The sequence below is a fragment of the Sinocyclocheilus rhinocerous genome, unplaced genomic scaffold (assembly GCF_001515625.1).
Source record: "Sinocyclocheilus rhinocerous isolate Xijiao unplaced genomic scaffold, SAMN03320098_v1.1 scaffold2792, whole genome shotgun sequence".
Lineage (NCBI taxonomy): Eukaryota > Metazoa > Chordata > Actinopteri > Cypriniformes > Cyprinidae > Sinocyclocheilus > Sinocyclocheilus rhinocerous.
Window position 1 is genome coordinate 114,756 of NW_015648609.1, and position 27,300 is coordinate 142,055.

Consider the following 27,300-nt stretch of genomic DNA (forward strand, 5'->3'; position numbering starts at 1 on the left):
AAAGTAGACTAAAAGTATACTTTTCTATTTTTAGTTTAAAAGAAGTATACTAATAGCACACTTGAATAAACTTATTTTTCGTAAGGGTACAGATGTTGTCAAGGACATTAAATATCATTACACCATACAAGTCTACTGTACTGTCACAGCTTTCTTTTGTTTGTAACTCTTGCAAACTATTTAAACACAAACTTTCAGGGGAAATGTTTTTAAAAAGACTGAAAGAGTTGTCTTAAGCTTAATTGGGGTGACATTCATTTAAAGACTATGGGGCCTATTTCAACGATCTAAGCGCATGGTCTAAAGCACACGGCACAATTGCGCTTAGGCTGTGTCCGAATCCACTTTTGCTAGTTTAAGGACGGGAAAAATGGTTGGCGCGCCTGGCTCATGGTCTATGAGGGTTGTCCCTATTCTCTTAATGAGTATTGGGTGTGTTTTGAGTGTACCGTGCCATAAACCAATCAGAGTCTCATGTCCCATTCCCTTTAAAAACCAGTTGCGCTCACGCCATGGCGGATTCGCTATTTACATGGCAGAATATGCAAGCGGAAAAACGGAGCCCTTCTCTAGTGAGGGAACGGATCTGCTCGTGTGCGTAATTCTGATACATGCAAAGACTATCCATTATGACATGTAGTCATTTTTATATTTATGTACACAATAATAATCTTTTACATTTTAATCCTTTAATTTTTCATTTTTAAAAATGTTTGTGTGCTGCTGTGCGTACCTGTGTGTGTAATAAGCAAAGTGTACGCGCGTTGTGCAATGCATTTGCTATTTAAACAACGTGGTGCAGGACATGAAAATAACAACTGCGTCGGGCTGAAACTAGCAAAAAACATGTGCGTCGCGCCTGGCGCCGCATTGCACCGGGTGTATGATAGGGCCCTATGTTTAGCTTTTTACTTCTGGCAGTTGTATTTAGGCTTCAAAATTGATAAAAGTTGTGTTCATTTGTGAAGATTATAATGATGAACAAATCCTGTATGAATCATGAACTTTTGTTGGTCACAGAGCTTATTTTCTGCAATTACCCAAAAGCCAATGGAAAAATCCCGTTGGGTTTTTGAAGATGGAATTTATGATTTGGCCAACAAAAATACATTATCACTGCAGCAATTGATTAAAAACCCAACTCAATTAAAAACCCAACTCAAGGGTCATGGACAATTGTCATGAATTCATTATTGACTGCTAAAATAGCAATGAATCATTGTTTCGTTTAATTTGTGTACTGGTTTATTTTGTATATTATGGATTTTCCGATTGGGCAGTCCTTCGAGAGCTGTTGATTTTTTCACTTCAGCTGGTGAAAGTCTATCGTGATTAGCTTGATGATCAATGCATCCTGGGAAACGCTCAAGAGGGTTCGACTATGTCCTTCATGCTGCTTTCATCCTGCTGCGAACATGGCCCCAATTGATACTGGCATTCTTAATTTACGCTCTCATCTTTAAAGTCGCGTATTTTCTACAGTCTCTTTGATTACCAGTGTTAGCCTGACTGCACTTTTATGATTCCAAGCCTTTGTTCAGTTTCTTTTTTGCTTTAATTTTTCTTCTTAGTCTTACAAAAACATTCTGTGATGGTAATACGATGTTTCTTAATGATTCTTGTGTTCAAGAATAGCATACCACAGTTTCAAATATTGTTGGAGGCATAAGCTACGAGTTTATATGCAATATACGTTTTGACAGATTCCAGCCATAGGGGGTGCTACAATTGAAAAACCACTATAACCTTGCAACCATTTGAACTATGAAGTGGTAAATTGGTATGTGTCATTTTTCATACACATCTAACATATTCTTTAAATATTACTTAGACAAATGAAAAAAAAAAAACATGGCCAACAGCAGTCAATCAAATTTTAACAGCTTGTAAGGTTGAATCAGAATGGCCGACTGTCACGAAAGTTGACGTGTTCGTACGTAGTGTCTGTGTACCAAATTTTGCAAGAATTAACCACAAGGTGGTGCTATGATAAGCAAATTTGCATTTTTGCTAATAACACCGTATACATGCATTCTTGCAAAAAATGAGAAATAATAAATAAAAGCACAGCATTTGGAAGAAGTAGAAACACTGTACCAAAAAGCAAAACTGCATTAATCTTCCAGAGTTCTATGAATATACTTTAAAGGTCTGAACTTACCTGTCTTTTCTTTCTCACAGCCTTAACTTCAAATGATCATAACTACTTAAACATGCAGAGCTTTTAAATGTGTTAGCACGGCTGGGGTTGGGAAATGCCATGTAATTGCACGCTTTGAATATTAACAAGAGAACAGGCTTCGGCTGTAGACTTCTGTTCCTGCTCGGAGCCAAACGATTCACTCAGCTTGCTGTTTCTCCAGAGATCTAGGCTGGCGTAATTGAGCCCGGCTGTTCTACTGCCAACATTATGCTTGTGAATTATATGCTTGGTTTTCTATTGTTTTGTCGAAATGTACTTAGTGCTCTGGTTTGGTAGCTTTCAGTAAGTGGACTTATTTAAGTGTGATTTGTCTTCTTAATTTTCCATTTACGGACTCACAGCTCAGACATTTGCAATTGTCTTTATGGGAGCGTAAATTGTCCTTATGTTCGCTGTCTTAAGAGCAGCCCAGGTGCAAGAGTTTATGACATAATAGCCAGGTTTGGGATGCTAATTTTTGCAGTTGGTTTTCTCCTGTGCTCTAACAGGTACAGTGTGCTGTGCTGTGCTAAACTTACAAAGGTACAATGGCAAAAATGGTTCACATAACCATTAAACATGTTCAAAAGACTTGCAGCTAAAAGTAGTTGTTGTGATGGGTGTTTTTAAATGATCTGTGCTCAGAAATGACCTTATAAATCATTTTAGCTTGATGTACTACCTTCTATTTATGCTATTAAAAAATTATTATGTAACAGGTATCTATCTATCTATCTATCTATCTACACACACATACACTAAGTGTTACTTTGTTGTACTATCTGAAATTTATTGCCGATTTAAACAAAATAATGTTACTTTTTTTTAACTGAAATTCAGTAATAGCCAATAAGTTTTAGTTATGTCACAGCCATAAACAATGATTTCTGAATGCTAGTCTAATGTAAAATACAATAAATAGATAAATAAAGTTCTTATTTATTTTACTTTGTCAATATAGCAAGTAGCAAAACATAATTTATGGCTGTGACATAACTAAAGCCTGACTATTCTTGTATTTCAATCAAACAATCAATCATTCAATCAATAAAACAAACTGTAATAAATATTTTGTTTAAATCAGCAAAACTGCAGGAAGTACAACAAACTTAACATGATTTATAAACATTTTACAATAAATATAATAATAAAGTAATTTTTTTTCTTTCTTTCTTGGTGTCCCTATAACATGGAGAAAAAAAACATGAAAATTGCTGTAACTACGTTAGTCCGATTGACTTGAAATTTGGCATGCAGTGTCTTTGTCCAAGGTGCCACCAATATCTCTAAGGACATTAGTGTATCTTGAAAAAACATGGCTGCCATCAGCCAATCAAATTGATTAGACGAGGTTAACGGAGGCCGATCGGAACGAAACTGGATGGGCCCAATATCTATGAGGGCATTGGCGTATCTCGAAAAACATGGTCACCATTGGCCAATCAAGTTTGAGCACCTATTAGACAATCTTCTAATGATCATAACTACTTAAACATGCAGAGCTTTTAAATGTGTTAGCACGGCTGGGGTTGGGAAATGCCATGTAATTGCACGCTTTGAATATTAACAAGAGAACAGGCTTCGGCTGTAGACTTCTGTTCCTGCTCGGAGCCAAACGATTCACTCAGCTTGCTGTTTCTCCAGAGATCTAGGCTGGCGTAATTGAGCCCGGCTGTTCTACTGCCAACATTATGCTTGTGAATTATATGCTTGGTTTTCTATTGTTTTGTCGAAATGTACTTAGTGCTCTGGTTTGGTAGCTTTCAGTAAGATCTTTCTTGGTGTCCCTATAACATGGAAAAAAAAACATGAAAATTGCTGTAACTACGTTAGTCCGATTGACTTGAAATTTGGCATGCAGTGTCTTTGTCCAAGGTGCCACCAATATCTATGAGGGCATTGGCTTATCTCGAAAAACATGGTCACCATTGGCCAATCAAGTTTGAGCACCTATTAGACAAGGTTAACAGAGGCCGATTGGAACAAAACTTGGTATGCCTATTTGACTCATGGACCTAGACGTCTGTGAGAAATTTGAAAGAAATTGGCCACCGGGAATGTTAGATTTCCACATTCTGAAAAACTTTGCCTCAAGAACCACTGCTATCAAACAAACATTTTGTTAAATATTTGATATTATGTAAAAAAACTACTTTTTCAAACTCGTCCTAGACAGTTTGTCCGATTTTCACCAAAATTGACTCTCTTCAGACGGTCCTGGCAAAAAGTTATCAAAAACGGTTTGATTGACCCAACCATTCTCGAATAATGCATGAATGAATTTGACAAAGAGTTTGCCAAAGTTAACATGAGGCTATATCTCCTCAACGCTTTATGGTGTTCAGACCAAACTTGGAGTTTGTTATTACATCCATGTCCTGAGGTTATCTGCACAGTTTCAGCACAGTGCCACCTAGGGGTCAGAAGATATAAAAAAAATATTCTTTTTGCTTATAACTTCCGAACGGTTTGGCCAAAAATCACAAGAAGGGTTTCTTTAGATTTGGACAAGCACACTGAGTTGAATAGTATCTGATTTTCCCATGTTGGCCATTTTGGGCATCCACCATTATGAACTGTTTCTTCAAATGCTATAATTTACGAAAGCATTGGGGTATTTTTACAAAACTCGGCATGTGCTCTCCATCTTATGCCCTGAAGGTACTCCAGAAGTTTTAGGGCGGCACCACTTTGTGCTAAAAATATATATTGTGCCACCTATTGGTCAAAGGCATGTATTATTTAATAATATTACTTGTGATTGTATTTGATTTTTTTTGGTAAAATCATCTTAAAATGTCTATAATTGCTCAAAGGTCTTAAAATGCTTGAACCCAGGTAATTGCTGCTTGCAGCTATATTTAAAAATTTATTTATTTATTTTTTATTTGATTAATTTTTTTACTTAAACTAACAAGTAGCAAGACATTGTTTATGGTTGTGATGTAACTGAAACCTGTTGACTATTACTATATTTATCTAAAAAATGCTATAATAAAATAATTATTTTGTTTATTTTAATAGAAGGATAAGCGATAAGATATGACCTGCCCCAATTTCCTGTTTCAACAATAAAATTGAACTGCACTAAGTTGCCCAAGGCATTTCATGTGGTCTAAATAGAGGTTTATTTTAATCAAAATATAACTTAACTTTACTTATGAATTTGGGGTGAAATATAACGTGGGCGTAATCTTAATAGAAAAAATAAATATTAAGTTAGTACTGTCCAAAACTGATATTAGGATGTAAAGAATGGTGATAAGAAGTGAATGGCATGAAGTAGGGGATGACTGATGTTTGTCTGGAGGGAGGGTGAGGTGTTAGAGTCAGGAGAGACAAACACAAGCACACAGAGGCAGAAGATCACAGCTCAGCACAAATGTCACAGGCAGCGATGGGGTGGAGGCCATAAGCCTATTAGAGAGTTAATAAATCAGGCCCATAGCTGTGCCAGGAGCCACTGTTGAGCCCTGCTTTATGAGCCCTGAGCAGATTATGGCCATTGAGTTTCCAGTTTGGCTGCATCCATATCGATGGAGTGCATGAGAAAAACATTGACCAGAGACTCAATTTCATTTTGGCTCCTTCCAAAGCAAGGTTTGTTTATCTGACCGCCACCTGTGAAATGTCAAAGCTTCATGCCAAATTGTTTTAATAAGAACACTGTACTAAAGGAGTATTAGTTATTTAGTTAGTAAAATGTAGCACAGGTTTTATCCATTGGTAATAGATTAGAAACATTTGGTGTGCATGAAAATATAAATGTTAACATAACTTTTAGGCTGAGAATAAGAGAATTCTTAAAAAAAAAAACATTAAAAAATAATAATATAAATTCATTAATTCATTAACTCATTCATTCATTCATATATACATACAAACATATTTGAGCTAAATTGCTGTTGGCAGACTGTTCTCATGAAGAAATTAATTATTGGGTGGCCTGAGAGTGAGTACATTTTCAGCAGATTTTAATTTCTGGTTAAACTATTCCTTTAATGAAATACCTTTTTTCAAATGTAACCTGGTTCGGACCAACATAACACATTGCATTCGAATTTAGATTCAGACTCAAGTTAATGAAAAGATCATTAGCATCTGTTCGTTAGCCCTCGTTCACGCATGCAGCGGAGCATTTCAGGTTTCCTCAGCAGTACCTACAACAGAGGCTGGTGTGCTTGTGAAGCCCCTCTGATTATTAGTGACAGCTGTGATGTGACAGTCGTAGTCTGACAGCCTGGGCTGGATCAGACCTGTCTCATATGAGCGTGTATGGCAGCTCCGTCACCCCTGCTGTCCCCAGTATCCTCCGTCCCGCTGGCCTGTCACTCTTCTCGCCGCCGCGCGCCCCTGACTGATACCAGATCAGCAGTGAGGAGAAAAGCGCTGGTGTGAGATTTGCACCTGCTGGTAGTGAACAAATCTGACATGAGAGTTGTAAATTGTTTATGTTAAGAATTTATATATGAAGAAGTAATCATTTTAAATAATTTACAAAAAAGAGGCCACACTCAATTCAATGTAAGTCTATGGGATTTTTTATTGCAGCTCCGTCACCCCTGCTGTCCCCCGTATCCTCCGTCCCGCTGGCCTGTCACTCTTCTCGCCGCCGCGCGCCCCTGACTGATACCAGATCAGCAGTGAGAGGAGAAAAGCGCAGGTGTGAGATTTGCACCTGCTGGTAGTGAACAAATCTGACATGAGAGTTGTAAATTGTTTATGTTAAGAATTTATATATGAAGAAGTAATCATTTTAAATAATTTACAAAAAAGAGGCCACACTCAATTCAATGTAAGTCTATGGGATTTTTTATTTTCTCTGGCAGACGAAACTAAGATGTTGACCAATAAATCATGACAAACAGAAAACATTCCCCCCAAAAAACAAGTATTCCAAGGCTGTGTACATTAATAACAAGGAGTTGAATGATTTTAGACATCTTCAGCGATGGATCATGTGACTGCTGTGCCAGTGAGCTTTTTGTTTATTTGATTTTTGCAGTCTTTCAAGATGGTTTTTCTATGTAATGCTTTAAGTATTTATATATTCGTCTGTAAATCTGATCGAGAATTTTCCAGGTAACATTTTACGTCCTAAATCAAAAGGAGAAAAAAAAAAGAGGAGAAATTGTATTTTCCATAAAGAAAATTATGCATAATCTTCACCATTAAAAAAAATCTCATTATTGTAATAGAATTTAAATTTAAATGAACATAAATTAATTTTAACTATTATATACTTATGTACTTTAACTATTATATAACTGTACTTTACAAATTTACTTCACAATTTAAATTATAATTATTTATGTATTATTTTTTAAATTTATTTATTTACTTTGTTTACCAATTTTCTTTAGTGTACCACAATACAAAGAAGTCTCATTCTTCTTATTATAATGCAATAAATAAATGAATGTATGAATAAATAAATACATGAATAAATGAATAACAAAATGTGTTTATTATTTATTTTTTCGCATATAACTTAAATATTTCTGGCATTACAATAAATAACTAAAAATTCAATAAATAAATGTATTATGCACAAACAAGTAAACAGATAAATAAATGTATTCATTTATGAAAATTGGTTTTTATTTATTTATTTATTGCATAGAAATGTTTCTGGCATGACAAACAAACAAACAAACAATAAATAAATAATAATTGTGAAGTAAATTTGTAAAGCACATTTTTTAATAAATATTTTGTTAAAATTTGTTGTGCAGATTTTCAGTTGTGTACTGAATTAATTTCTATAACGATACTGAGAATTTTGTACATTATGGTGGTAAGGGCTTGAAAGAAAAAAGTGCTTAACTGCCATGAAAATAGTCACATTGAAAAAAATCTTAACGGTCCTACAAATAGGCTTAATTTTCTTTATGTAGTATGTAATTTCTCTCTTTTTTTGGGGAGAAAAATGTTACCTGATCAATACATAAAAAAAGAAAGTCCTAATGCTGGCTTCATGTTCTTCATGCATTTCTATTAGTTTTGGGGTGAAATATTGTTCAGGTATTTATTTAGAGTTTTCCTGAGATTCGCTCTCATAAGCTCTATTGATTCAAGAGTCCTTCATGACGGCACTTACAGAACAGCAGGTTCTCAGCATCACTGCATTACATACAGTTCCAGCAGATGTTCAATAGGCGGTTCAATCTACCAAAGCAATTCTGTAAATATCAAAACACTTATGCAAGATGGAAACTTCCAAACATAAATGAAGTCTTTGTCACTGCTGTGGGTGGAGATCTTCGTGAGGGCGGGTAATAACTGTTATGAGCTCACTCTTGACTTTCATAGCCATACGGACGCTGTTTTCCCAGAACGTCATGTCAGTTTTCCAGTCCTCTTGTCCAGGAACTTTGGTGTCCAGAGTGGCAGCCTTGTGTCAGACGTGTTGAGGGTCACTGGCAATGTTAGTCTAGGATACCAGCTAAACCAGCTGAACATCCAAAAGCTGAAAAAACCCAAAAGTTTAAAATGTGGCTTCAAGTCCATGTTGCATAATGTCCTATAATATCATCCTCCTGTCCATCCATTTATCCATTCATCCATTCATCCCCCCCTCCTTAAATTCTATCTTTAATAAGTCTAACTCACTAATAAAATTAATTAGTTCATGTCTCCATCCATCCATCCATCTGTTAATTTCTCACTCCCTCTTTTTCATCCATCATCCATGCAATATTTCATCTCTCCATCCCTCCTTTCATCCATCCATCCATCAATGTATCATCCATCAATCCATTCTTTCTTTCATCCATCCCTCACTCTATCCATCCATCCATGCATCCATCCTTTTTCATTCATCATCCATCCATTCATTAATTCATGTTTACATGCCTCCTTTCATCCATCTATCATCCATCCATTAATTAATGGCTCCATCCATCCAACCACCTCTTGCTACATTCATCCTTTCATGAAACTGCCCATCAATCCATCCATCCATCCTTCCACCCATCTATTAATTCATATCTCCATCAAACATCCATCCATTCTTTTTTATCATCCATCCATCAATCCATTCTTTCATCATCCCTCACTTCATTCATCCTTTCATCAAACTACCCTTTTATCCATCCATTCATTAGTTAATGTTTCCATCATCCATCCACCCTTATTTTCATTATCATCCGTTCATCAATACATTCTTTTATCATCCCTCGCTACTTCCTTCCTTTCATCAAACTGCTTCTCTATCCATCCATTCATTAATTTGTCTCCATCATCCATCCATTCATTCTTTCATCCATCCCTCGCTACATCCATCCATGAACTAATTCATATCTCCATTCATCCATCTCACTCCCTCTTTTTCATTCATTCATTTAGTGGCTCAATCCATTAATTAATTAATGGCTCCATCCATCCATCCATCCATCCATTAATTCATGTCTCCATCCCTCCTTTCACCCATCCATCAATTCATCCATCCATTCTTTGATCAAACCCTCCTTCTATCCATCTATACCTCATGAATGAATGAATGAATGAATTAATTCATTCATGTCTTCATCACCCCTTCTTTCATTATCATCCATCGATTGATTCATCCATCCATCAATACTGTAATTTCACATTTATCCTCCTATATTTCTTTACATACTTGCTTGAACTTGAAAACGCCCAGCTGACAACTTGTGAATCCCTATAATTTCAGCTTGTCGGATTCTCTTATATTTGTTAAATCTTCTTCTGTTTACTTATTTACCAATTACCAGTCGAATCAGTTATCACAGAACAATTTGCAGCAGCTGGCAAGTATTATAAAAATGGCATTCAGCAATAAACCTCATTAGCACTGATTTCTATTGTGTGTTCTTCTAGTGTGTTTACACAAGATGAGTCGGGCATTTTCCATTTACCATCGCTGGTTAAGAAATTACCAGTCACCCGGTTCAGTTAACAGCTATTGAGTTTTTCACAGTTTCATTTTGCAGTCCAATATTGACAAATCTGCCAGACTCACTTCACTAATCACTGTTCTAATAACACAATCGGTGAACTTGAGATTGAGGTAAATGCAGCCGAAGCCTTTTTTACTCGTACTTGCTCTTCAATTCATTGCATAAAGACAAATCATAAGCAAGCGAGTTTTCGTAAAAACGCAGCATGCTGTTGTTCGTCAGACGAATGCATTAACCTTGCGTGTATCATCTCAACACCTTTCCTTTTTTTCTCTCCAGCTAGTGTTTGTAGTTCATCAGAGCAGAGATGAAGATGACTGATGAAACCGATCGCTCGGGTCATTATCCTCCACGTTACAGGGCAGAGAAAATTAAAATTTGATTTGTGGAGGGGCTGTGTTTTGTCGTTCTGCCGGATAACCGGACGTGAAAAATGTGCCCCAGTCTCCTGCTCTTAGAGCGAACCTGTTTACCCCTGAACAAGGAGAATTACTTAGGCTCCTTTATATTCTGGCCTCGTACTTGCAAACCCATCCTGATGGCTGGGATCCATCTCTGAACTTGTGTGGTGTTTGTCCCTTTGTCTTGAGAGGAGATCTGACTTCAGATCAGTTCTGCTGTGATTGTAATATTAGATGGGGCTGTAGTTTCGAAAAGGGAAGCTGGTTACGGATCAGCACCTGAGTTCAGCTCTAGCCAGAGGGTTTAGTTTGATGAACGCTCTTGTTATAATGAGAGTAGTTGTGCACAAGTCACCTGAAACTCATTGTTGTTTGAAAATTCCTCATGTTTTGGCCTGGAGGTTTTGCCTGCGTTGTTTTCTTGCTGCCTTGATTCTTAATATTTGGCTGTAACAAGCAGAAAGATAATGACAATGTTTAAAATGCAATACTAGCTTACTGCATAAATACTGACTTCTACTGCCTATTACTAAAAGTAGTATGTGAAAATGCATTATCGGTCAGTGAAAAAAAATTCTCTGTTTTGGTACAGATATATTAATTTATTCATAAATACATTAAAATTAAATTCATATATACGCTACCTGCTAAAGTTTACAGATATATACAAAAGTTTGGAGTAGGTAATATACAGGTGCATCTCAATAAATTAGAATGTCGTGGAAAAGTTCATTTATTTCAGTAATTCAACTCAAATTGTGAAACTCGTGTATTAAATAAATTTATATAATAACATCATTATTTATGGAAATGCATAGTGTTGTCATGGCTGTCTCTCTCTAGCAGGAAGATGAGCCCAACGCTAGCACCGTTCATGACAAAGATCAAGCTGAAATCCGCAAGTTCCTCACACACAAGTACACAAAGTTGCCATGGAAACCAGAGGTAAGAGTATCATGCTTGTCGTTTTATTTTTGTTATTTTCCGTTGGACAATGACTCATTATCACTCTCTTTTGTTTGTTGTCAGCTGTGTAAGTTCTTAATGAGAAGTTCTCAAACCTTCCCCGAAGCTCTTAATAATGTCGGCCTGGACCATTTTCTGTAAGATTCATTTTTGTGTAATGAACAAACTGTATTACTGTCAGATTTTAATATCAGCTATAATATCTGACAAGATTTAGCCCACGATTTCAGGGCTCAAGTGAAATTGCTTATTAGTATTCAAAGTCTGTGTGCTTGTTCTTGTAATTTTCCTGAATTAACTGGAGTGAACTGCTGCTCAACCTACTGGAGAAGAAAAGAAGCAAATGCGGAAAATCACATCCTGTTTCTGTGTTTTTTTTTGTGTCCCAGTATAATAGACTAAGCAGTGGAAGCTTGTTTCTGCCACGTTATAAAAAAGAAAAAAAGTAATGACTTTTCCGAATTTATACTCGGAATTCTGAGAAATAAAAGTTATATTGTTAGATATAAAGTTGAAATTGTGAAAAAAAAAAAGAAAAAAAAGTCAGAAACGTGAGATAAAAAGTTGCAAAAAAAGCAATATTTAAACTCAGAATTCCAAGAACAAAAAAAATCTAAATTGTGATATATAAACTCAGAATTGTGAGATGAAAAGCAAGTACCTTTTTTATTTTATTTATTGATCTATTTACTTTAATTCCATACTGGAAACAAGCTTCCATACTAAACAGTTGGGATATTGCATGGTTTATCCACATCCATTAAAGTGACATTATTGTCATAATTATTCCCGTTAGATAAAGTAAAAAGGTTTTCTCCTAAGCTGCTTATTTGGGAAAGCACAGGATTTAACGGAGTGCTCAGAACGGTGAGCATTTCAGCCCATGAGGCCGATCAACCAAACCAGCACATGCAGAATAATGAGCCAGAGCCGCTGTAGAAATCAGTATGAATGCAAATGAATTTTAAAATAATAATGCAGAGGTGGGAATATTCTGCTGGTGAATGGCAGCGGTTTGTTGACTCTCTCAGGTCCAGTAAATACAAGGCTTTCAAACTCACTAGCCAGGTAACTATACAGCTACTGGCACAGTAAATAAAGTAAGATAGCTGGTGATTTTCCCACCTTACCGTTGCTGAAGTCTAGTATCGAGTGCTGCGGCTGACTATCTGTGTAAGTGAACATTCAGAGAAGACGTGCCGCTTCGGTGCCTTCAGTTGTAGACGGATTCAAGCCGTTGCGGCGGTTCCAGCACGACAATACCGCTGTGCTTGAAGCGAGGTGCATACAGAAACACTTTACTGAGTCTGTGGAAAAATTCAACTGACCTTCACAAAGGCCAGACCTGATACCCTCTCAACTTTTTTGACAACTTGATGTTAAAGTATTTGTTCTAATCATATTTACAGCCTATTTTCATAGGGATGCACCGATATTATTATTATTATTATTTTAAATGTGATAGCCAATATTAAAATTAGATGCTATAAAAATATTAATTCACACTAAAAATGCATGTAATAGTTTTAAATCCTACAAGTGAATTTGGGCATCACAACACTATAATGTACAGCATGAACAGATTAGATTAGCTAAAGATTACATTTAACAGTGTCATAAAATTTAATTAAATTAAAATTTTAATAAAATAGTGTTTAAAGTTTAACTTAGAGTGAGTGTTAAATGACAGGACTTGCATTTCTTGTTTTATTTGTTATTGTTTATTTTTTAAATTCTAATTCTGTGATAGTCAGTCAGTTCTTTTAATATTATTTAATACTATTGAAGTATTTATTAAGATTTAGCTTTTATTTTTATATTTTCAGTTTTCATTTTTAATATTGTAATTTTAGTCATTCTGTTGTGCTTTTGTCATTTTTATTATTTTTTATATATTTCCATTTAGCTTTTTAATATAATTTTATTTTATTTTATTTAAAGCTTTATTTTAGCTTTATATTCCATTTAGCCATTTAATTTGATATATATTTATTAAATTGAGTAATTTCAGTATCTTAACTTATAATTATTTTAGTTAGTTGCCAAGATTCTGTTGTGCTTTTGTCATTTTTATTATTTTTTATATATTTCCATTTAGCTTTTTAATTTAATTTAATTTAATTTTATTTAATTTTATTTAAAGCTTTATTTTAGCTTTATATTCCATTTAGCCATTTATTCCATTTTATTTGATATATATTTATTAAATTGAGTAATTTCAGTATTTTAACTTAAAATTATTTTAGTTAGTTGCCAAGGCAATACTTTGAAGATTTTCATCTGATATTTATTTATTTTATTTAGTTTCAGCTTGATTTCAGCTACAGATTTCTAGTTGTAGTTAACAATAACAATAATGCTGATAGTATAAAAATTTTGTCTATAAAAAAAATCTATAACATTTTTTGAAAATTATATTATAATTTAATGTCAATTGAATTCAGTTAATCATGATAATTTCTTGCTGGAGTCCTGACTAAATGTAAAAAATAAAATAAAAGCATGTACAATTAAATATTGGCTAAAATATATCCAATTTATTTACAGACAAATAAAAAAAAAAATCTAATATTGTCCGATAACCGATATGGTACTGATATATCGTGCATCCCTACATTTTTTTTCATGTTGTCTGTTTTTGCTTTTCTCTCGTGTGTTAGCAACTGAATGTTGTGTTGAGTGTGGGCCACAGTTGCTTCTGGGGAATGGCTGGCTGGTCACTGAACAAGTCTCACAGGCCGTACTATTTATAGGAGTGAGCACAGTTTATATCCGGCCGAATAACAGCCCTGAGATCAGGCAGGTGTTCACAGCTTAGCAAAGCAAACACAGGCTGGTATCGTTTGAAATTAGAGCAATTATTTTGTGAATCTGGGCGCGAGAGGTATGGCTCGTGGTTTTGTGAGATCATTGATGAAGCCGGCTGTTCTGATGAGGGGCAACGATTAAAAAAATCTGAGAGACCTTGAACCCTTCATGTGGAGAGATGTAGGTGTGAGGCTAAGGGGAATGCTTTGATGGAGGATTGACGGTAATGGGCACCCAGACCATTAGCAGGACTACAGACCGTTGACGGGGTCCTGAATTTATGGCACTTTATAGATTAACTGTAACTCCAGTGGGCCGCACGATACATCAGTTCCATATAGAAGACTTTGACCTCTGGCCTTTCAATGCTCAGTTTCATTGCCACTTTTGTTGCCACTGTGCTAAGAGCATCATTGCTTTTTTTCCCTCCTCTGAGGATGCTATCTGTTTCCTTCTTTGAGGAACTCTCGAGGAAGTCTCCCAGTTGCCACTAAATGACAGTGCTGGCAGCAGTTATCCAAAGCCATTATGTGTCATTAGAGAGTTGAGAAAATTGTGAGCATCAGCGACTTCCCATCGGGTTATTACAGTACAGTCACGAAGACCAGAGCGGGTAGGATATCTTTATTAAATCTGTGATGTCTCAAGCACAAACGTCTTCTGTAGCAGCAAAACTATAGATGATCAAAATTGGCTAGTCAGTGGTCTTGAGGAAGTGGAGTTAGCATTACTCCAGTTTAACATATTTCGTAGGGAGTGTTTACAATACATAAGATACAATTTTGCTTTCAAAACAGCTAGATGGAGGTTAACAGGCCAAAGACTGTTGCACTCTGATTTTTTAGAACTTGACACTTTGTCGCAAAAGTACAACGCTTATGATGGTGTCATGAACAATTCGGTCCATCCACTCAGTTCAGTCCGCTGTTTGTAATGCCTGATCAAACAAAAACGTACGTATAAAACATAGTAGCTTAGCATAACATCAAAATGCGGTCACACTTATTTTTATTGCTATTTCAATAGGACTCCCCACGATTAGGAATTTTACGTGAGGGCGAAATTAATGTAGGCCTGTTACATTCTTCTTATTATTAGGCCTGTTATTATTATTAGGTTACTTTTATTATTAAATTACAATTAATTTTCCCCGCAATAATTTCATAGCACATCACCGCATAACTGAAGTGCTGTGAGGATAATAAAAGATTAGGCTATTAGCTTACTCTTCATTGAAAATGTTTTTAAAAGGGTATTTTAAAATGGGTCTATTAATTTATACAATGAATTATAGGCCTGTAATTAAAATTATTAACACTGCAGTCATCAATGAAAATTAAGAGCAGCTTTATTTCAAGCACAGACTTTCAAAAACAACCTGTTTAACACAAAAGACATTTCTCATGGTTTTTTTTTCACTATGTACGGGCCACAAGAGAAATATTAAGGAATAATTCAAGACAGTTATATGCCGTTATCAGCATATGTTGAAGTAGATTTGTCTCTTGTCGTCTCTGAGAGAATATGCGCTGTTAATGCAGCGTCAGATGCCGAAAGCGCCGTTAGTTTGTACTTTTTTAACTTTCACTTTGTATAATTGACTAAGGTTAAAACGTTCACCGGCATAACTCTTGCGCAAAGTTTGCACGTTGCTTAATATCAGCTTTCATGGTTTAAAACAGAAATATTTCCAATATTGCGATGTAACAAACCCCATATCACCCCAACCCCCGGAGGGGGGACTAGGACTTGCAGTTCGCGGGGGGGCCCCGCGATTTTGTGCTACGCCACTGTCCCTACACTGTTTACAAAAGACAATAGACCTATTTTTGGTCCATTAGTCGATTATTCTGATAGCTTCATCTATGGCCTATGCAAAGATTCAGTTAATTTAGTGCATTGTGGACCAGATTTGTTTGATTGGTGATACTGTGGACTAAGCTAACAGGCTAATCCACTAATTGTATGCTAAACCAGTATGTTAAATGATTAGTTTGCAAGACCTAAGCTAATTAAAAATACACGAAGACAAGAAATCTATCATTTAAACGTTCAACCGATTTTAAACTGTGAAAGAGAACTCTGTTTGGCACTTCCAACACAGAATTCAGTTTTTTCACATCTCCTCGCGCTTGAACGGACGAATACATCTCAAAATAGCCATCTCAGCAAGTATTCTCATGAACACAGTCAGTTATTCTCATAAACACAGTCAGTTACGTCTTACGTGACGTGAACATAAGCAAAAGGCAGTCGGATGTGTAACACTATATTGGATCAGTGCAGTAGGTCTTAAAGTGACAGCAGCCAATAAATACCTGCTGCTGTCTGTGTCATTTTTTCTTAATCAATCATCAAAACACAACTTAATCTTAACACAAAAATTAATCTATATTTAATTTTTAAAGTGAAAAATTAGTCTGTATAAAATGTTCAACAGCAGAATTCCAGGTGAAAAACTACATTACCCATGATTCTGTAAAGAAATATCCACTAAGCAGAGAATTGAAGCAAGCAAATCGCACCAAATGAGCTCTTTAGTGCCCGCCCAACTCCCATGAAGCACAGCGAGTGATATTATGGAGTCAATAGTTTAATCAATAGTATTTTTCTCCATCGTTTTAAATTTGATGTTGTCATTAGCAGTGCTTTATGGGATTGTAGTTCTTTTTTTCTCTCACTAAAGCCATTAAATGTGTGCCTCTGTCTTTTTATCCAATTTTCAAATACCTTTTTTGGCTACAGATGAAAGTTTGTAAAGTAGTGGTTCTCCTCGTAGCTGGTTGGTTTGGTTTATGGCTTGTAACTCTTTAACGAAGACTTTTTAAAAATTCCTTTGGGAAAAATGAATGGGGAAACACATTCAGAACCAAGGCTGCTGTAAAAACTGCACTATAGAAATGCTTTGGGGCATCAGGTGACTTGGGACGTCACTAATCAGCTTGTTGGTTGTTGTTGGACTAGTCAACCAATTTGGCTCGTTCTACACTGGCAGTGTAGCATACGGTCTGTACCGACTCGAGAGAGCAATCCTACATTAGATGCCCATAGATGCACGATTGTTGCACACGTCACGTCTCTGATGCCTGATCCCAGAGGCATTATGGGTGACAAATGGTGCCATTGCTTGTCATACTGAGTGGTGGTGGATTGTTTGTCTATGTCACGCACAAAACTGCTTTCATGGGACGTGATTCCTCCATGGGTTGCTGTTGTGCTTGAGACAGGAGGAGAGTTTGGAGTGAAGCAGGTCTGTCTGGTATTGAGAGGATTTAGATCAATGGGCCTCCACCAGAATGACTGAGAAAAGTAAAGGTCATGTTTTTTTAGACATACTCGTGGGATATGAGGTTTGCTCAAAGAAATACAATAGGCTCCTGGGAAAAATATTACTCTGGTTATTCTTTGTGCTGGAACAGAGCCATCTCTTCTGGCTCTGTAAAGTTTGTATGGTGTGATTTTCTGACCTGTGAGTGATTCTCACAGACATTTTGTAGTATGTGAACCATACCAAAGATTCCCAAACACAACTCTCATGGGGCGTTCACGGCGTTTGCAGTGACAAAGCGACCACAAGTCATTCTTTTTCAGTGAAAGTTGGAGCTCTGGTTAGCATTAGCAGTTAGCATTAGTTACTGGTAGATGCTGTAACTGCACCTTTAAGCAAGAAATATCATTATCCAATTACATTTTATTATTTTATTTTAACTAGTTAATAATTCCAGCTAGATAAGACATGGAGATCTGTGGAGCGTTTCCCAAAAGTTAACAATAGAATTCAATAGAACTTGCGACCATAGTTAGCTAACGATGTTTTTGGAAAATGCACCCCTGGTTAGCATTAGAGTTTAGCCCCCACTGGAAGATGTTACAGCACATTTATTCAAGGAACATCATTCTCCATTTAAATTACATTACATTAAAAATTATAATAATCTAAAAAAAGATTGTAATTTTCTATAAAAAATAAAATAAAATGAATAATTGCAGCCAAATAAGACATAGAACTCTGGTTAGCATTAGCAGTTAACAAATAAAATAAAATAATTTCAGCCAGATAAGACATAGAGATCAGGGCCCGTATTCACAAAACATCTTAAGGCTAAAAGTAGCTCATAATTCGCCGATTTAGGAGAAAATCTTAAAAATAATGGGCATGTCAGTCCTAAATTTAGGACTCCTAAATTTTTGTTCTAAGAGTATTTCACAAAGCGTTTTAGCGCTAAAATTAGCTCCTAAATCTGTGAAACGTTAGGAGTAGTGAAGAGGACTCCTAAATCAAAGCCACAAACTATCCCTAAATGGCCACGGAACATAAACATTTTAGTAACATTTGACGATAATGAGCTTTTAAAAAAAGTATCACTTTAATCGCGGGGGTATTATGACTTTTGTATTGACGATAATGAGCTTTTAAAAATGTATCGGCTTTGGTTTGGAGGTTATCCCAACTCCAAATTTTTTATTATATCTTTAATATAGGCATATAGCTGTTCTCGCGTCCAGTTTGGTTTTCTTTTATGTTTGCATGTCTTACTATCAGCCATGGTTATTCTTCTCTGCTAATTAAAAGGCTGTTTATGTGCATATTACCAAAATTTTATTAGTCGCTTAGTCGCAGAAAAAAAAAATTCCACATGAAGTGGCGAAATCATGCAGTCCGTCCGTCGTTAACGGCTGGTCTATGTGGTAATATAGTACATCGGGCAGGACATCCATATGCTCACCTAACATTCATCGACCTCAAATATGGCTTATCATCTGAAATATGTATGTAGTAGCAACTTTACATGGCAGCTCAATCTAATGTTAGCCTAGAAAAAAGTGCGCAGTTCACGTGTTTGTGCGGAGTGTGGAAGTTGAACAGTAGAGCGCTTGGGCTACTGCATGACAGATGGAGGCGCCGGTGCGATCATTTGCTCTTAAAATACTTCGTCATGTTTGGTCATTCAGATAAGAATAGCTAATGCATCTTTTGTATCTGTAAAGACTCTACGTTTATTCGTGTGCACTCAGAATAACAACGAAACGTTGCGCTCTTGTAAAATAATGAAAGCAAACAGGATGCGCTTTCTGCCATCTCGGACTCTGTGAACTTGAGTGAGAAACTCTGTGTATGCTTGCCTTATTACAGACATGAAAAATATATCTATAGAGAGGGAAACTTGTAAATGAAAAAAAAAATTCAAATAGAAAACAGATATTATCAGATTATGTAATCCGTATGAAACATGCATACAGGTGCATACTGCGGAGATGACGAGTCAGCGTCGCCGACTTCATCTCTTAATCCGAAAACAGAAAGCACTAGTGTAACAATAAATTATTAAAACGTTAATGCAGTGTACTTGCTGTTTTTCCCTAACACATTCATAATTATTATATTTGCCGGTGCGCTGTGGCAAGCCTTTTTTGCATGCGCTTGAGGTCTTATTAGGCTATGTAGGCAGTTAAAGGCTCATTATTATGATTTATATGGTTTATAAATAAAAGTGCGACTAATAGTCGACTAATGCTTAAAAATTAACGACTACTAGTCGACCAGAAAAAACTTTAGTCGAGGGCAGCCCGAAATTTGTATATATTTTTTTACATGATGCGCACATATGTAGCCTATTATAAATCTGTCTTTCTTAACACTGTGGCTTTTTAAAAAACTATTTTTATGTGTGGCATAGGAATAAATATTGGCCAATTTGTATCTTATTTTACTTCAATTTTAATTAAAATAAAAATGTATCTAATTTTAAATGTAGGCCCAAATGTACATTAAAATTGTACTGAATTCCCTAATTATGCTATCAAATATTAAGATACATTATATATAAATTATTTATATATTTCTATATATTTTTACAAGTGCATTGCATTATATATTATATATTAAAACATTATAAGTTGTATAACTTTTCTTGTGTGGAATACAAAAGAAGATATTGTCTCAGCGTCTATTCAGTGAAAGTCAGTGGGGTCCAGAGTTGTTTGTATATTGTTCTTTCTCATAATATCTTCTTTTGCGTTCTGCAGAAGAAAGTCATACAGGTTTGGGACAACATGAGGGTTAGTAAATGATGACAGAATGTTCTTTTCTGCTTGAGCTAACCTTTTGTTACTGTACCTTTAAGACTAATCTCTATTATGATTGGCTAACCTTTTCATATGGATGTCACTGCTTGCGTACAGGTTGCAGGTTTGTTGTTGTCGAGGCCAATATGCTTCACCCAAGGCACTGCTTCACCCAAGGCTTCAAATGGTGACAAAATTTGGCGCAAATGCAAAAAAAGAGAAATGTTTCCAATAATAATTTAAAATGTATTCTAGACCCATTGGCGAAAGTCTGGGAAATGCTGCGTGCATAAATATGTGGTTTTGTCATATAATTTAGTGAGGTGGAATTAATTACATATTTAGGGTGTGTTGTTACATTAGCGAAATTTCAGTGAAAAATTGTGCACAAAAAAGTCTGTTGTCAGTTGTCAGTTGTGTAGCGATGTATGAACTCTAATATTTTCAAATATTCACATTTTCAAATGTTCGCTAAACTTACAACAACCTTTCGTCCATGTGATATGACCGTACCTTTACAATCTGCTTTAACTGTAATGTTCATTATCATTACACAAACAAATGACACTTATGAACTGGTTCTTTTTATTGAGTCAGTCAAAAAATGACTTCAGAAGACTTGGAATATACAATTTTGTTAGTCATTGCAGCACTGTAGCTATGAATCAAGCATGCAGGAGATATTACATAAGGATTATATAAACGTTGAAGATAGCTGCCATATTTACAAGCCGTTTAATCAAAACCTCCCCAAAAAAATTCCTGTGGTTTAAACAAGAATGGCACTCTATGAAAATACAGTATGTTCTGCTTGATGGTGTTTATTTATAGCCGTGGAATCGCAAGGTTAATCTTTGTGGTCTAGTTTGTGGACTGGTACCGAGGATAAAAGCTTACAGCACAAATGAGAGACTGGCTCACTGAATTCAACAGGGTACACAATAAAACAGCTGCGAGAATTGAATCAAAGTGCCTGTTATATCATTCCATGTGGTTGTATGTATGTGCAGAAACAGAAACTATTTTCAGACTATTTCTGTATGTCGACAACCTTAATTTCCCCAAATGGAAATTCAGGTCGGGTGTGACATGTTAAAGATCAGATGGAAATAAATGTGGTCTTGGATCACCATGTGGTCACTGCTTTCAAACCGTGACAAAATTTGGCGCAAATGCAAAAAAAGAGAAATGTTTCCAATAATAATTTAAAATGTATTCTAGACCCATTGGCGAAAGTCTGGGAAATGCTGCGTGCATAAATATGTGGTTTTGTCATATAATTTAGTGAGGTGGAATTAATTACATATTTAGGGTGTGTTGTTACATTAGCGAAATTTCAGTGAAAAATTGTGCACAAAAAAGTCTGTTGTCAGTTGTCAGTTGTGTAGCGATGTATGAACTCTAATATTTTCAAATATTCACATTTTCAAATGTTCGCTAAACTTACAACAACCTTTCGTCCATGTGATATGACCGTACCTTTACAATCTGCTTTAACTGTAATGTTCATTATCATTACACAAACAAATGACACTTATGAACTGGTTCTTTTTATTGAGTCAGTCAAAAAGATTCATGAAATGGTAAATAAATAAATAGCCTAGTATTTTAAAAATCATTCAGATATTTGACAAAAAATATTATTGGTCATTGTTTAGCATATTGAGGTTGAAGCATAATGTTTATTAAATTGTAATGGATTAATTAATTAATCAATTCCTTCATTCATTTGTTCATTTGTTTAATTAATTAAGTCATTCATTCATTCATTTATGGCAGAATTAATTATTCTTATTCTTACAAAAAAAGTGACATTTAGATGACTCTATGTAACATTAATAATAATAACAACAACAATAATAATAATAATAATAATAATAATAATTTTTGGAGCTGTCCGTTCTTATGACACAACCTTGAAGATTGAAGATGAGCTAGTTTTGCAGCTTTGTTTAGATTTTGAATGTTGGCGTATATCTACAAATGCGTATATTTGAAATTTCAAAATCATTTTTTGCATGATATGACTCCCGTAGGAAAGGCCTTGAAATTGCATCACCAACCACTTCACACTTTCTCAGCAAGATGCCAACCATTCCTCCTGAACCTGAGATCAGTTACCGAAACGACTATTAGATAAACTACAGAACTGATGGGTTGACCGAGTTCACCTCAGCTCTGATGATCAGGAACATTTTGTTCATCAAAGATTCATTGTAAACTGATGCAACCAAAGTTTCTCCACTTCATGAAAGCGAATGAATTTTCCTCCAGTAGTTCAACCGCAAGGTGCCTTTATTCCTTTAGTCTCTGTGGTGTGTGCAAATGTGGTGTGTAACAGAATTGTGCTTCTGATCTTCTCGTATTGATCGATTTTAGAGAATTCGCTGAGGGAGAGAAAGGAATCAATTTCGCTCGAGTCTAATGTCTTCTGACAGACACCAAATAAAATACACTGGGTTGAAAGTGTAGCCGGCTGTCTAATGTGAATAAGTCGGTTCTATTTGTGGGGCTTAAAGAGCGTTAACTGACATCGGCGAGAGCCGGCGTTCTCGGTATTGCGCCTGGTCATCCGTGCTTTAGCGTGCTAACTGATGCTAATGGTTTGTGACGCGGCCCATCAGAAGCGAGTGCCGTGAGCGTGTTCTGAAACGATTCGATTTTTCTACTGGGCTGGAAAATGTTCTGGTTTTCCTGCCTTTAGCTCCTGGCTATAACACCTCTGCTGTTCTGCGCTGTGTGTTGTTGTGGTTTTCAGGGAGCCTGTAGACGCTGCGTGGAACAATGTGCCAGAACACCAGTCATCTAAACTGCTGTCGTGTTTTATTAATGCTCAACTCCTCATGGATCAAAATGCGGCGGGTTGGTCCAGTTGAGGTCACACGGCAGCGGTCAGCACAGGTTTAGATCTACATCCCTTCCTCTGACGGATCTTTAGCCGTTTGGTGACAGTCCCTGGTGTCATTCTGCTGTAAATTTCTTAATACTGCAGAAGATGGTGTGGATATTGTGTTTTTGTCCAGGAACACACTGGCTCCCTGCTGAGGAGACGAGCACAGCTGGTGACCAGCATGTTGGGTTTTGGATGTTAGTCTCAGCATGGGTTTCTGCCAGTATCTATCTATCTATCTATCTATCTGTCTGTCTGTCTGTCTGTCTGTCTATCTATCTGTCTATCCGTCTGTCTGTCTGTCTGTCTGTCTGTTTCAATTTCAGTCAGTCATTCAGTTTGTTTATTTATTTATTTATGTAGTTATTTATTTATATTTTTCATTTAATTACTTTAAACACCACTACAACATGATTCAAATAACATTTTTTTACTATTTTTTAAATGTCATGAATTGCATATTACAAGATTATTTATTATGTTTCATATTAATGATAAATGAGTAAATATCGTTATTTATAATATTAAATAATGATTTGCCTAATTATGCCTACAAATATAATAATTATCTGTGTACCAAGGAATACTTTTTCAAAAATAAATAAATAAATAAAATATAAATAAATAAATAAAATTTAAACAAACAAAAAATAAAAATTAAATACAAAATAGGTCTGTACATACCCTTTTAGCAGCACAGTCCACCATCAGCAGCTGAAAATGCTTTTTGGCGAACGGTGCAGAATGCCTTATATGTTTATTGGAAAGACCCACTGATAACTTTTTTCTCATTCAGCCATGTATTTGGAGAGCTTCTTGCGTTAAATGGGCAAACGTTGAGCTAGACATGTTTTAAAAAGAAGCGTGCAGGTTTACAGCGCATGATGTCGAGACTCGCTGTCGCTGTGGAAACAAAGACGCTAAAATATCGCACAGATTCTCTGCTATTTATTGTGAAACTGATTTCTTTTCATTTGTTACAAGTATTCTTCACACTACAAACTCCTTATGTGTTTATTCAGCTATGTGTAGGTAAAATATGGGACATCAAATCGCGTCCCGTATTGATTTGAAATGGGATGCGTCATTTTACCTTTAAATACGGGACGATCCCGTATTTTACGGGACGGGTGGAAACCCAACTTGATGGACGTGTTTGACTGTTGTGCTCACATCTCGCGTCTCTTGCAGCATCTCGCACATGAAACAGCATTCTAAAAACACAGTGCTCAAGTTAAAAGAAGTTCAACACACGTCTCACAACCTTGCTTTTTCTTCTTCTTTCCCTATTCACTGCCCGTGTCACAGTCAGATCATTCTTTTGTCTTAACTATCTATCTGTCTGTCTGCCTGTCTATCTATCAGGGTTTCAGAACGTAATCTTCTGGTCTTCCGTGTTCCTTCTTTACAGCTTAAAGGTCAAGCGAATCTCCATGTGTTTGAAGACTGGTGTGGTTCTTCAGTCGCTCAGCTCAGGAAGAACCTGCATTTTCCTCTCTACCCCCATGTGAGTATCAACAGAAACACAATCACCTTCTGGTCCAAAAGCCTGAGACTACTTCTATTTAGCATTTTTCAATGCAATATTATATTATTAGCATAACAATTTGAGTGAATAAAAATTGGATTTGAGAATGCATTAGTATTTGGTTTGCTGACAGCAGCACTCAAGCTGACATGAGCAAAACCTCATGAACGTGTTCTCCAGAATCATGAAAAGTGATCCGAAGACTGTCTCAGTTGGATGTGTCTGTTTGTTATTTTCTTGCGAGTGTGTGCATGTCTGTGTTTCTCTGTGTCTTTTATACTTCAAAACTCCCACAGACCAGATCTCACGTTCATGTAGTCTCGGGTGATGTAGAGATGAAATTGGTTTGTCTATTGTCCTGGAGCGGCTATAACTCAGACTCCCGTCTCGAGAGACATGTGTGCTCACATAAACATCAGGAGTTTGTAGGGAAAAATAGTGAAAGCATTTTTTGAGATGACATTCTGCTTATATACTGAAAATTGTGCGTAATTATGTTTTCTGAGATAATTAATAGCAAAACCGATGCGGATTTACTGATGTGCAGTAAATGTGCAATGAGATATTAAAGGGGTCATGTGATGCGATTTCAAGTTTTCCAAGTTACAAGCTGTTCGTGAATAGATAAGACCTAAAGTTGCAAAGACTAAAGTCTCAAACCCAAAGAGATGTTCTTTATAAAAGTTAAGACTGGTCCACGCCCTCCTAAAACGCCTCGTTTAAACACGCCCCCACAAATCTTTAATTCAAATCTTGAAACAGTTTGTACTCTTTTTGATTGGCCCAATGGCCTGTTTTTACTGCAGGAAGCTTTAAAGAGGACAATTTGTTTTTAGATGAGTCAGTTAAATATTAATATCAACACATTAATTATTGAATATCCATTTAGCTTGTATGATTTATGAGGATACTGTTATGATTGATTTGAGCTAAACGGAAAGAGAAAATAGTGAAATCTGAAATTATAATTATGACAATCTTACAAAAAATGTATAAAATACAGATATGTCGCATACAAGTTATTGGTATGATAAACTTTAGTAGGGATATTTGAGAGCGTATGGTTTTAGTTTGGTGGCGGCTGTCGTGCTGATATGAGAAAAACATAATTGAGTTTTAGAGTAATGTGACACCGCTATGTTTGGTTAGATAGGCATTTTAAAACACAAGCCCACGTCTTGCACAACAGCGGCCGTAATTTGCATGGGGAGCCCAGTGAAGCGTAACTGAAACGGTGGAAAGTAAGTATTAGCAGAAAGCCGGGTAAACAAGCAGCTATGCGATCTTTGGGAGGAATTTGCTCTTTAGAAGAACTTGTCAGTGTTTTACACTCTCCATTTCTCTACCATGGAAGAGAACTTCAGTGTTTTTTAGATTTTGTTTTATGCAGTTTAATCTAAAACATCAACTTATATTTATACAACAGATCTTTCTGGTTCTTGAATCTGATTGGGTGAGAGCCTTTTCCAGCGGTGCGATATTCTAGTGATAACAGAACTCCAACCGTTTCACCGTTTGTATCACTCCGCTTGCTGTATTACTCACATAGACTGTATAAAAACATGGACGTAGTGTCCGTGACGTAACCCGTAGACTTCCGACGAGCGTTTTGAAACCTAAAGTAGGTGGAGCCGGCCGTCGCCATCTTGGAAATTAGCTATATAGACCAAAATAATTTTTTTAACCAGGCTGTAAACATGTTTTTTTCTGCTGTAAAGTTGGGCATTTTAACATGGGGAGTCTATGGGATTGACTCCCTTTTGCAGCCAGCCTCTAGCGGCCAGTTGATGAATTACAGTTTAAGTCACTTCCTTGTTGGCTTCACGAGAGAGAGAGAGCGGGTGCCGCTCGATTACTCACAGCGAGTGTTATGGCGGACGCCCAAATCCACTATCATTTTATAAATAATACTCTTGTGCCATGGAATGTAGCTTTAAGAGTTTCTTAGGCAAGAATGTACTTTTTTAGACTTAAATATGCGGTTTGCTAATAAAGATAACGTCTGTTTGAAAATTTGATTGAGCCGAAGAATGAATGATGCATCAGATGCAGGTAATCACACTCGCTCAGTCAGTCTCTCTTGACTCCACATAATACAGTGAGCTTTTAATACAGTGATACAATAAGCTTTTAATGAAGCAACTCAACGTCCTTCGTTACTACGGTAGTTCTAAATTGACATTTTCGAATTAGTAATGGAGGCTTGAGCTCAGCTGTTAAACTGTCAAACTGAGATTTGAATCTGATATATATATATATTATATAACCATATCATAGTGTCCTTGCATTTATGGGAACCTGTGTTTTTGTTGATTATTATAGGGTTTTGGAAGGCGTGTCTGCAAACCTCCGCCGTTCTCTCCTCATGTGGGTGGTGTAGTTTAATTGAAAGCCCCTACAGGTTGTAATGGGTGGAATTATAGAGTTCGCTTCTCCTGATCTGTCTTTGTGAATTCTGTTTAGTTCAGACCACCTACACAGTCCTCCCACCTCCTCAACTTTTACTTTGTCATTTATTTATATATTTAGTTTTTTGG

General features: G+C 36.1%; 1 protein-coding gene across 1 annotated transcript in view; it reads left to right on the top strand.

Annotated features, from left to right (window-relative positions):
- The window catches only part of LOC107709930 (N-acetyl-beta-glucosaminyl-glycoprotein 4-beta-N-acetylgalactosaminyltransferase 1-like), a 188,446-nt gene that overhangs the window by 76,794 nt on the left and 84,352 nt on the right, over positions 1 to 27,300 (top strand). The window contains exons 3-4 of the mRNA XM_016514600.1: positions 11,349 to 11,450; positions 24,647 to 24,742. Coding sequence (XP_016370086.1) covers positions 11,349 to 11,450; positions 24,647 to 24,742 — 198 coding nt within the window. The remainder of the gene's footprint in view (positions 1 to 11,348; positions 11,451 to 24,646; positions 24,743 to 27,300) is intronic.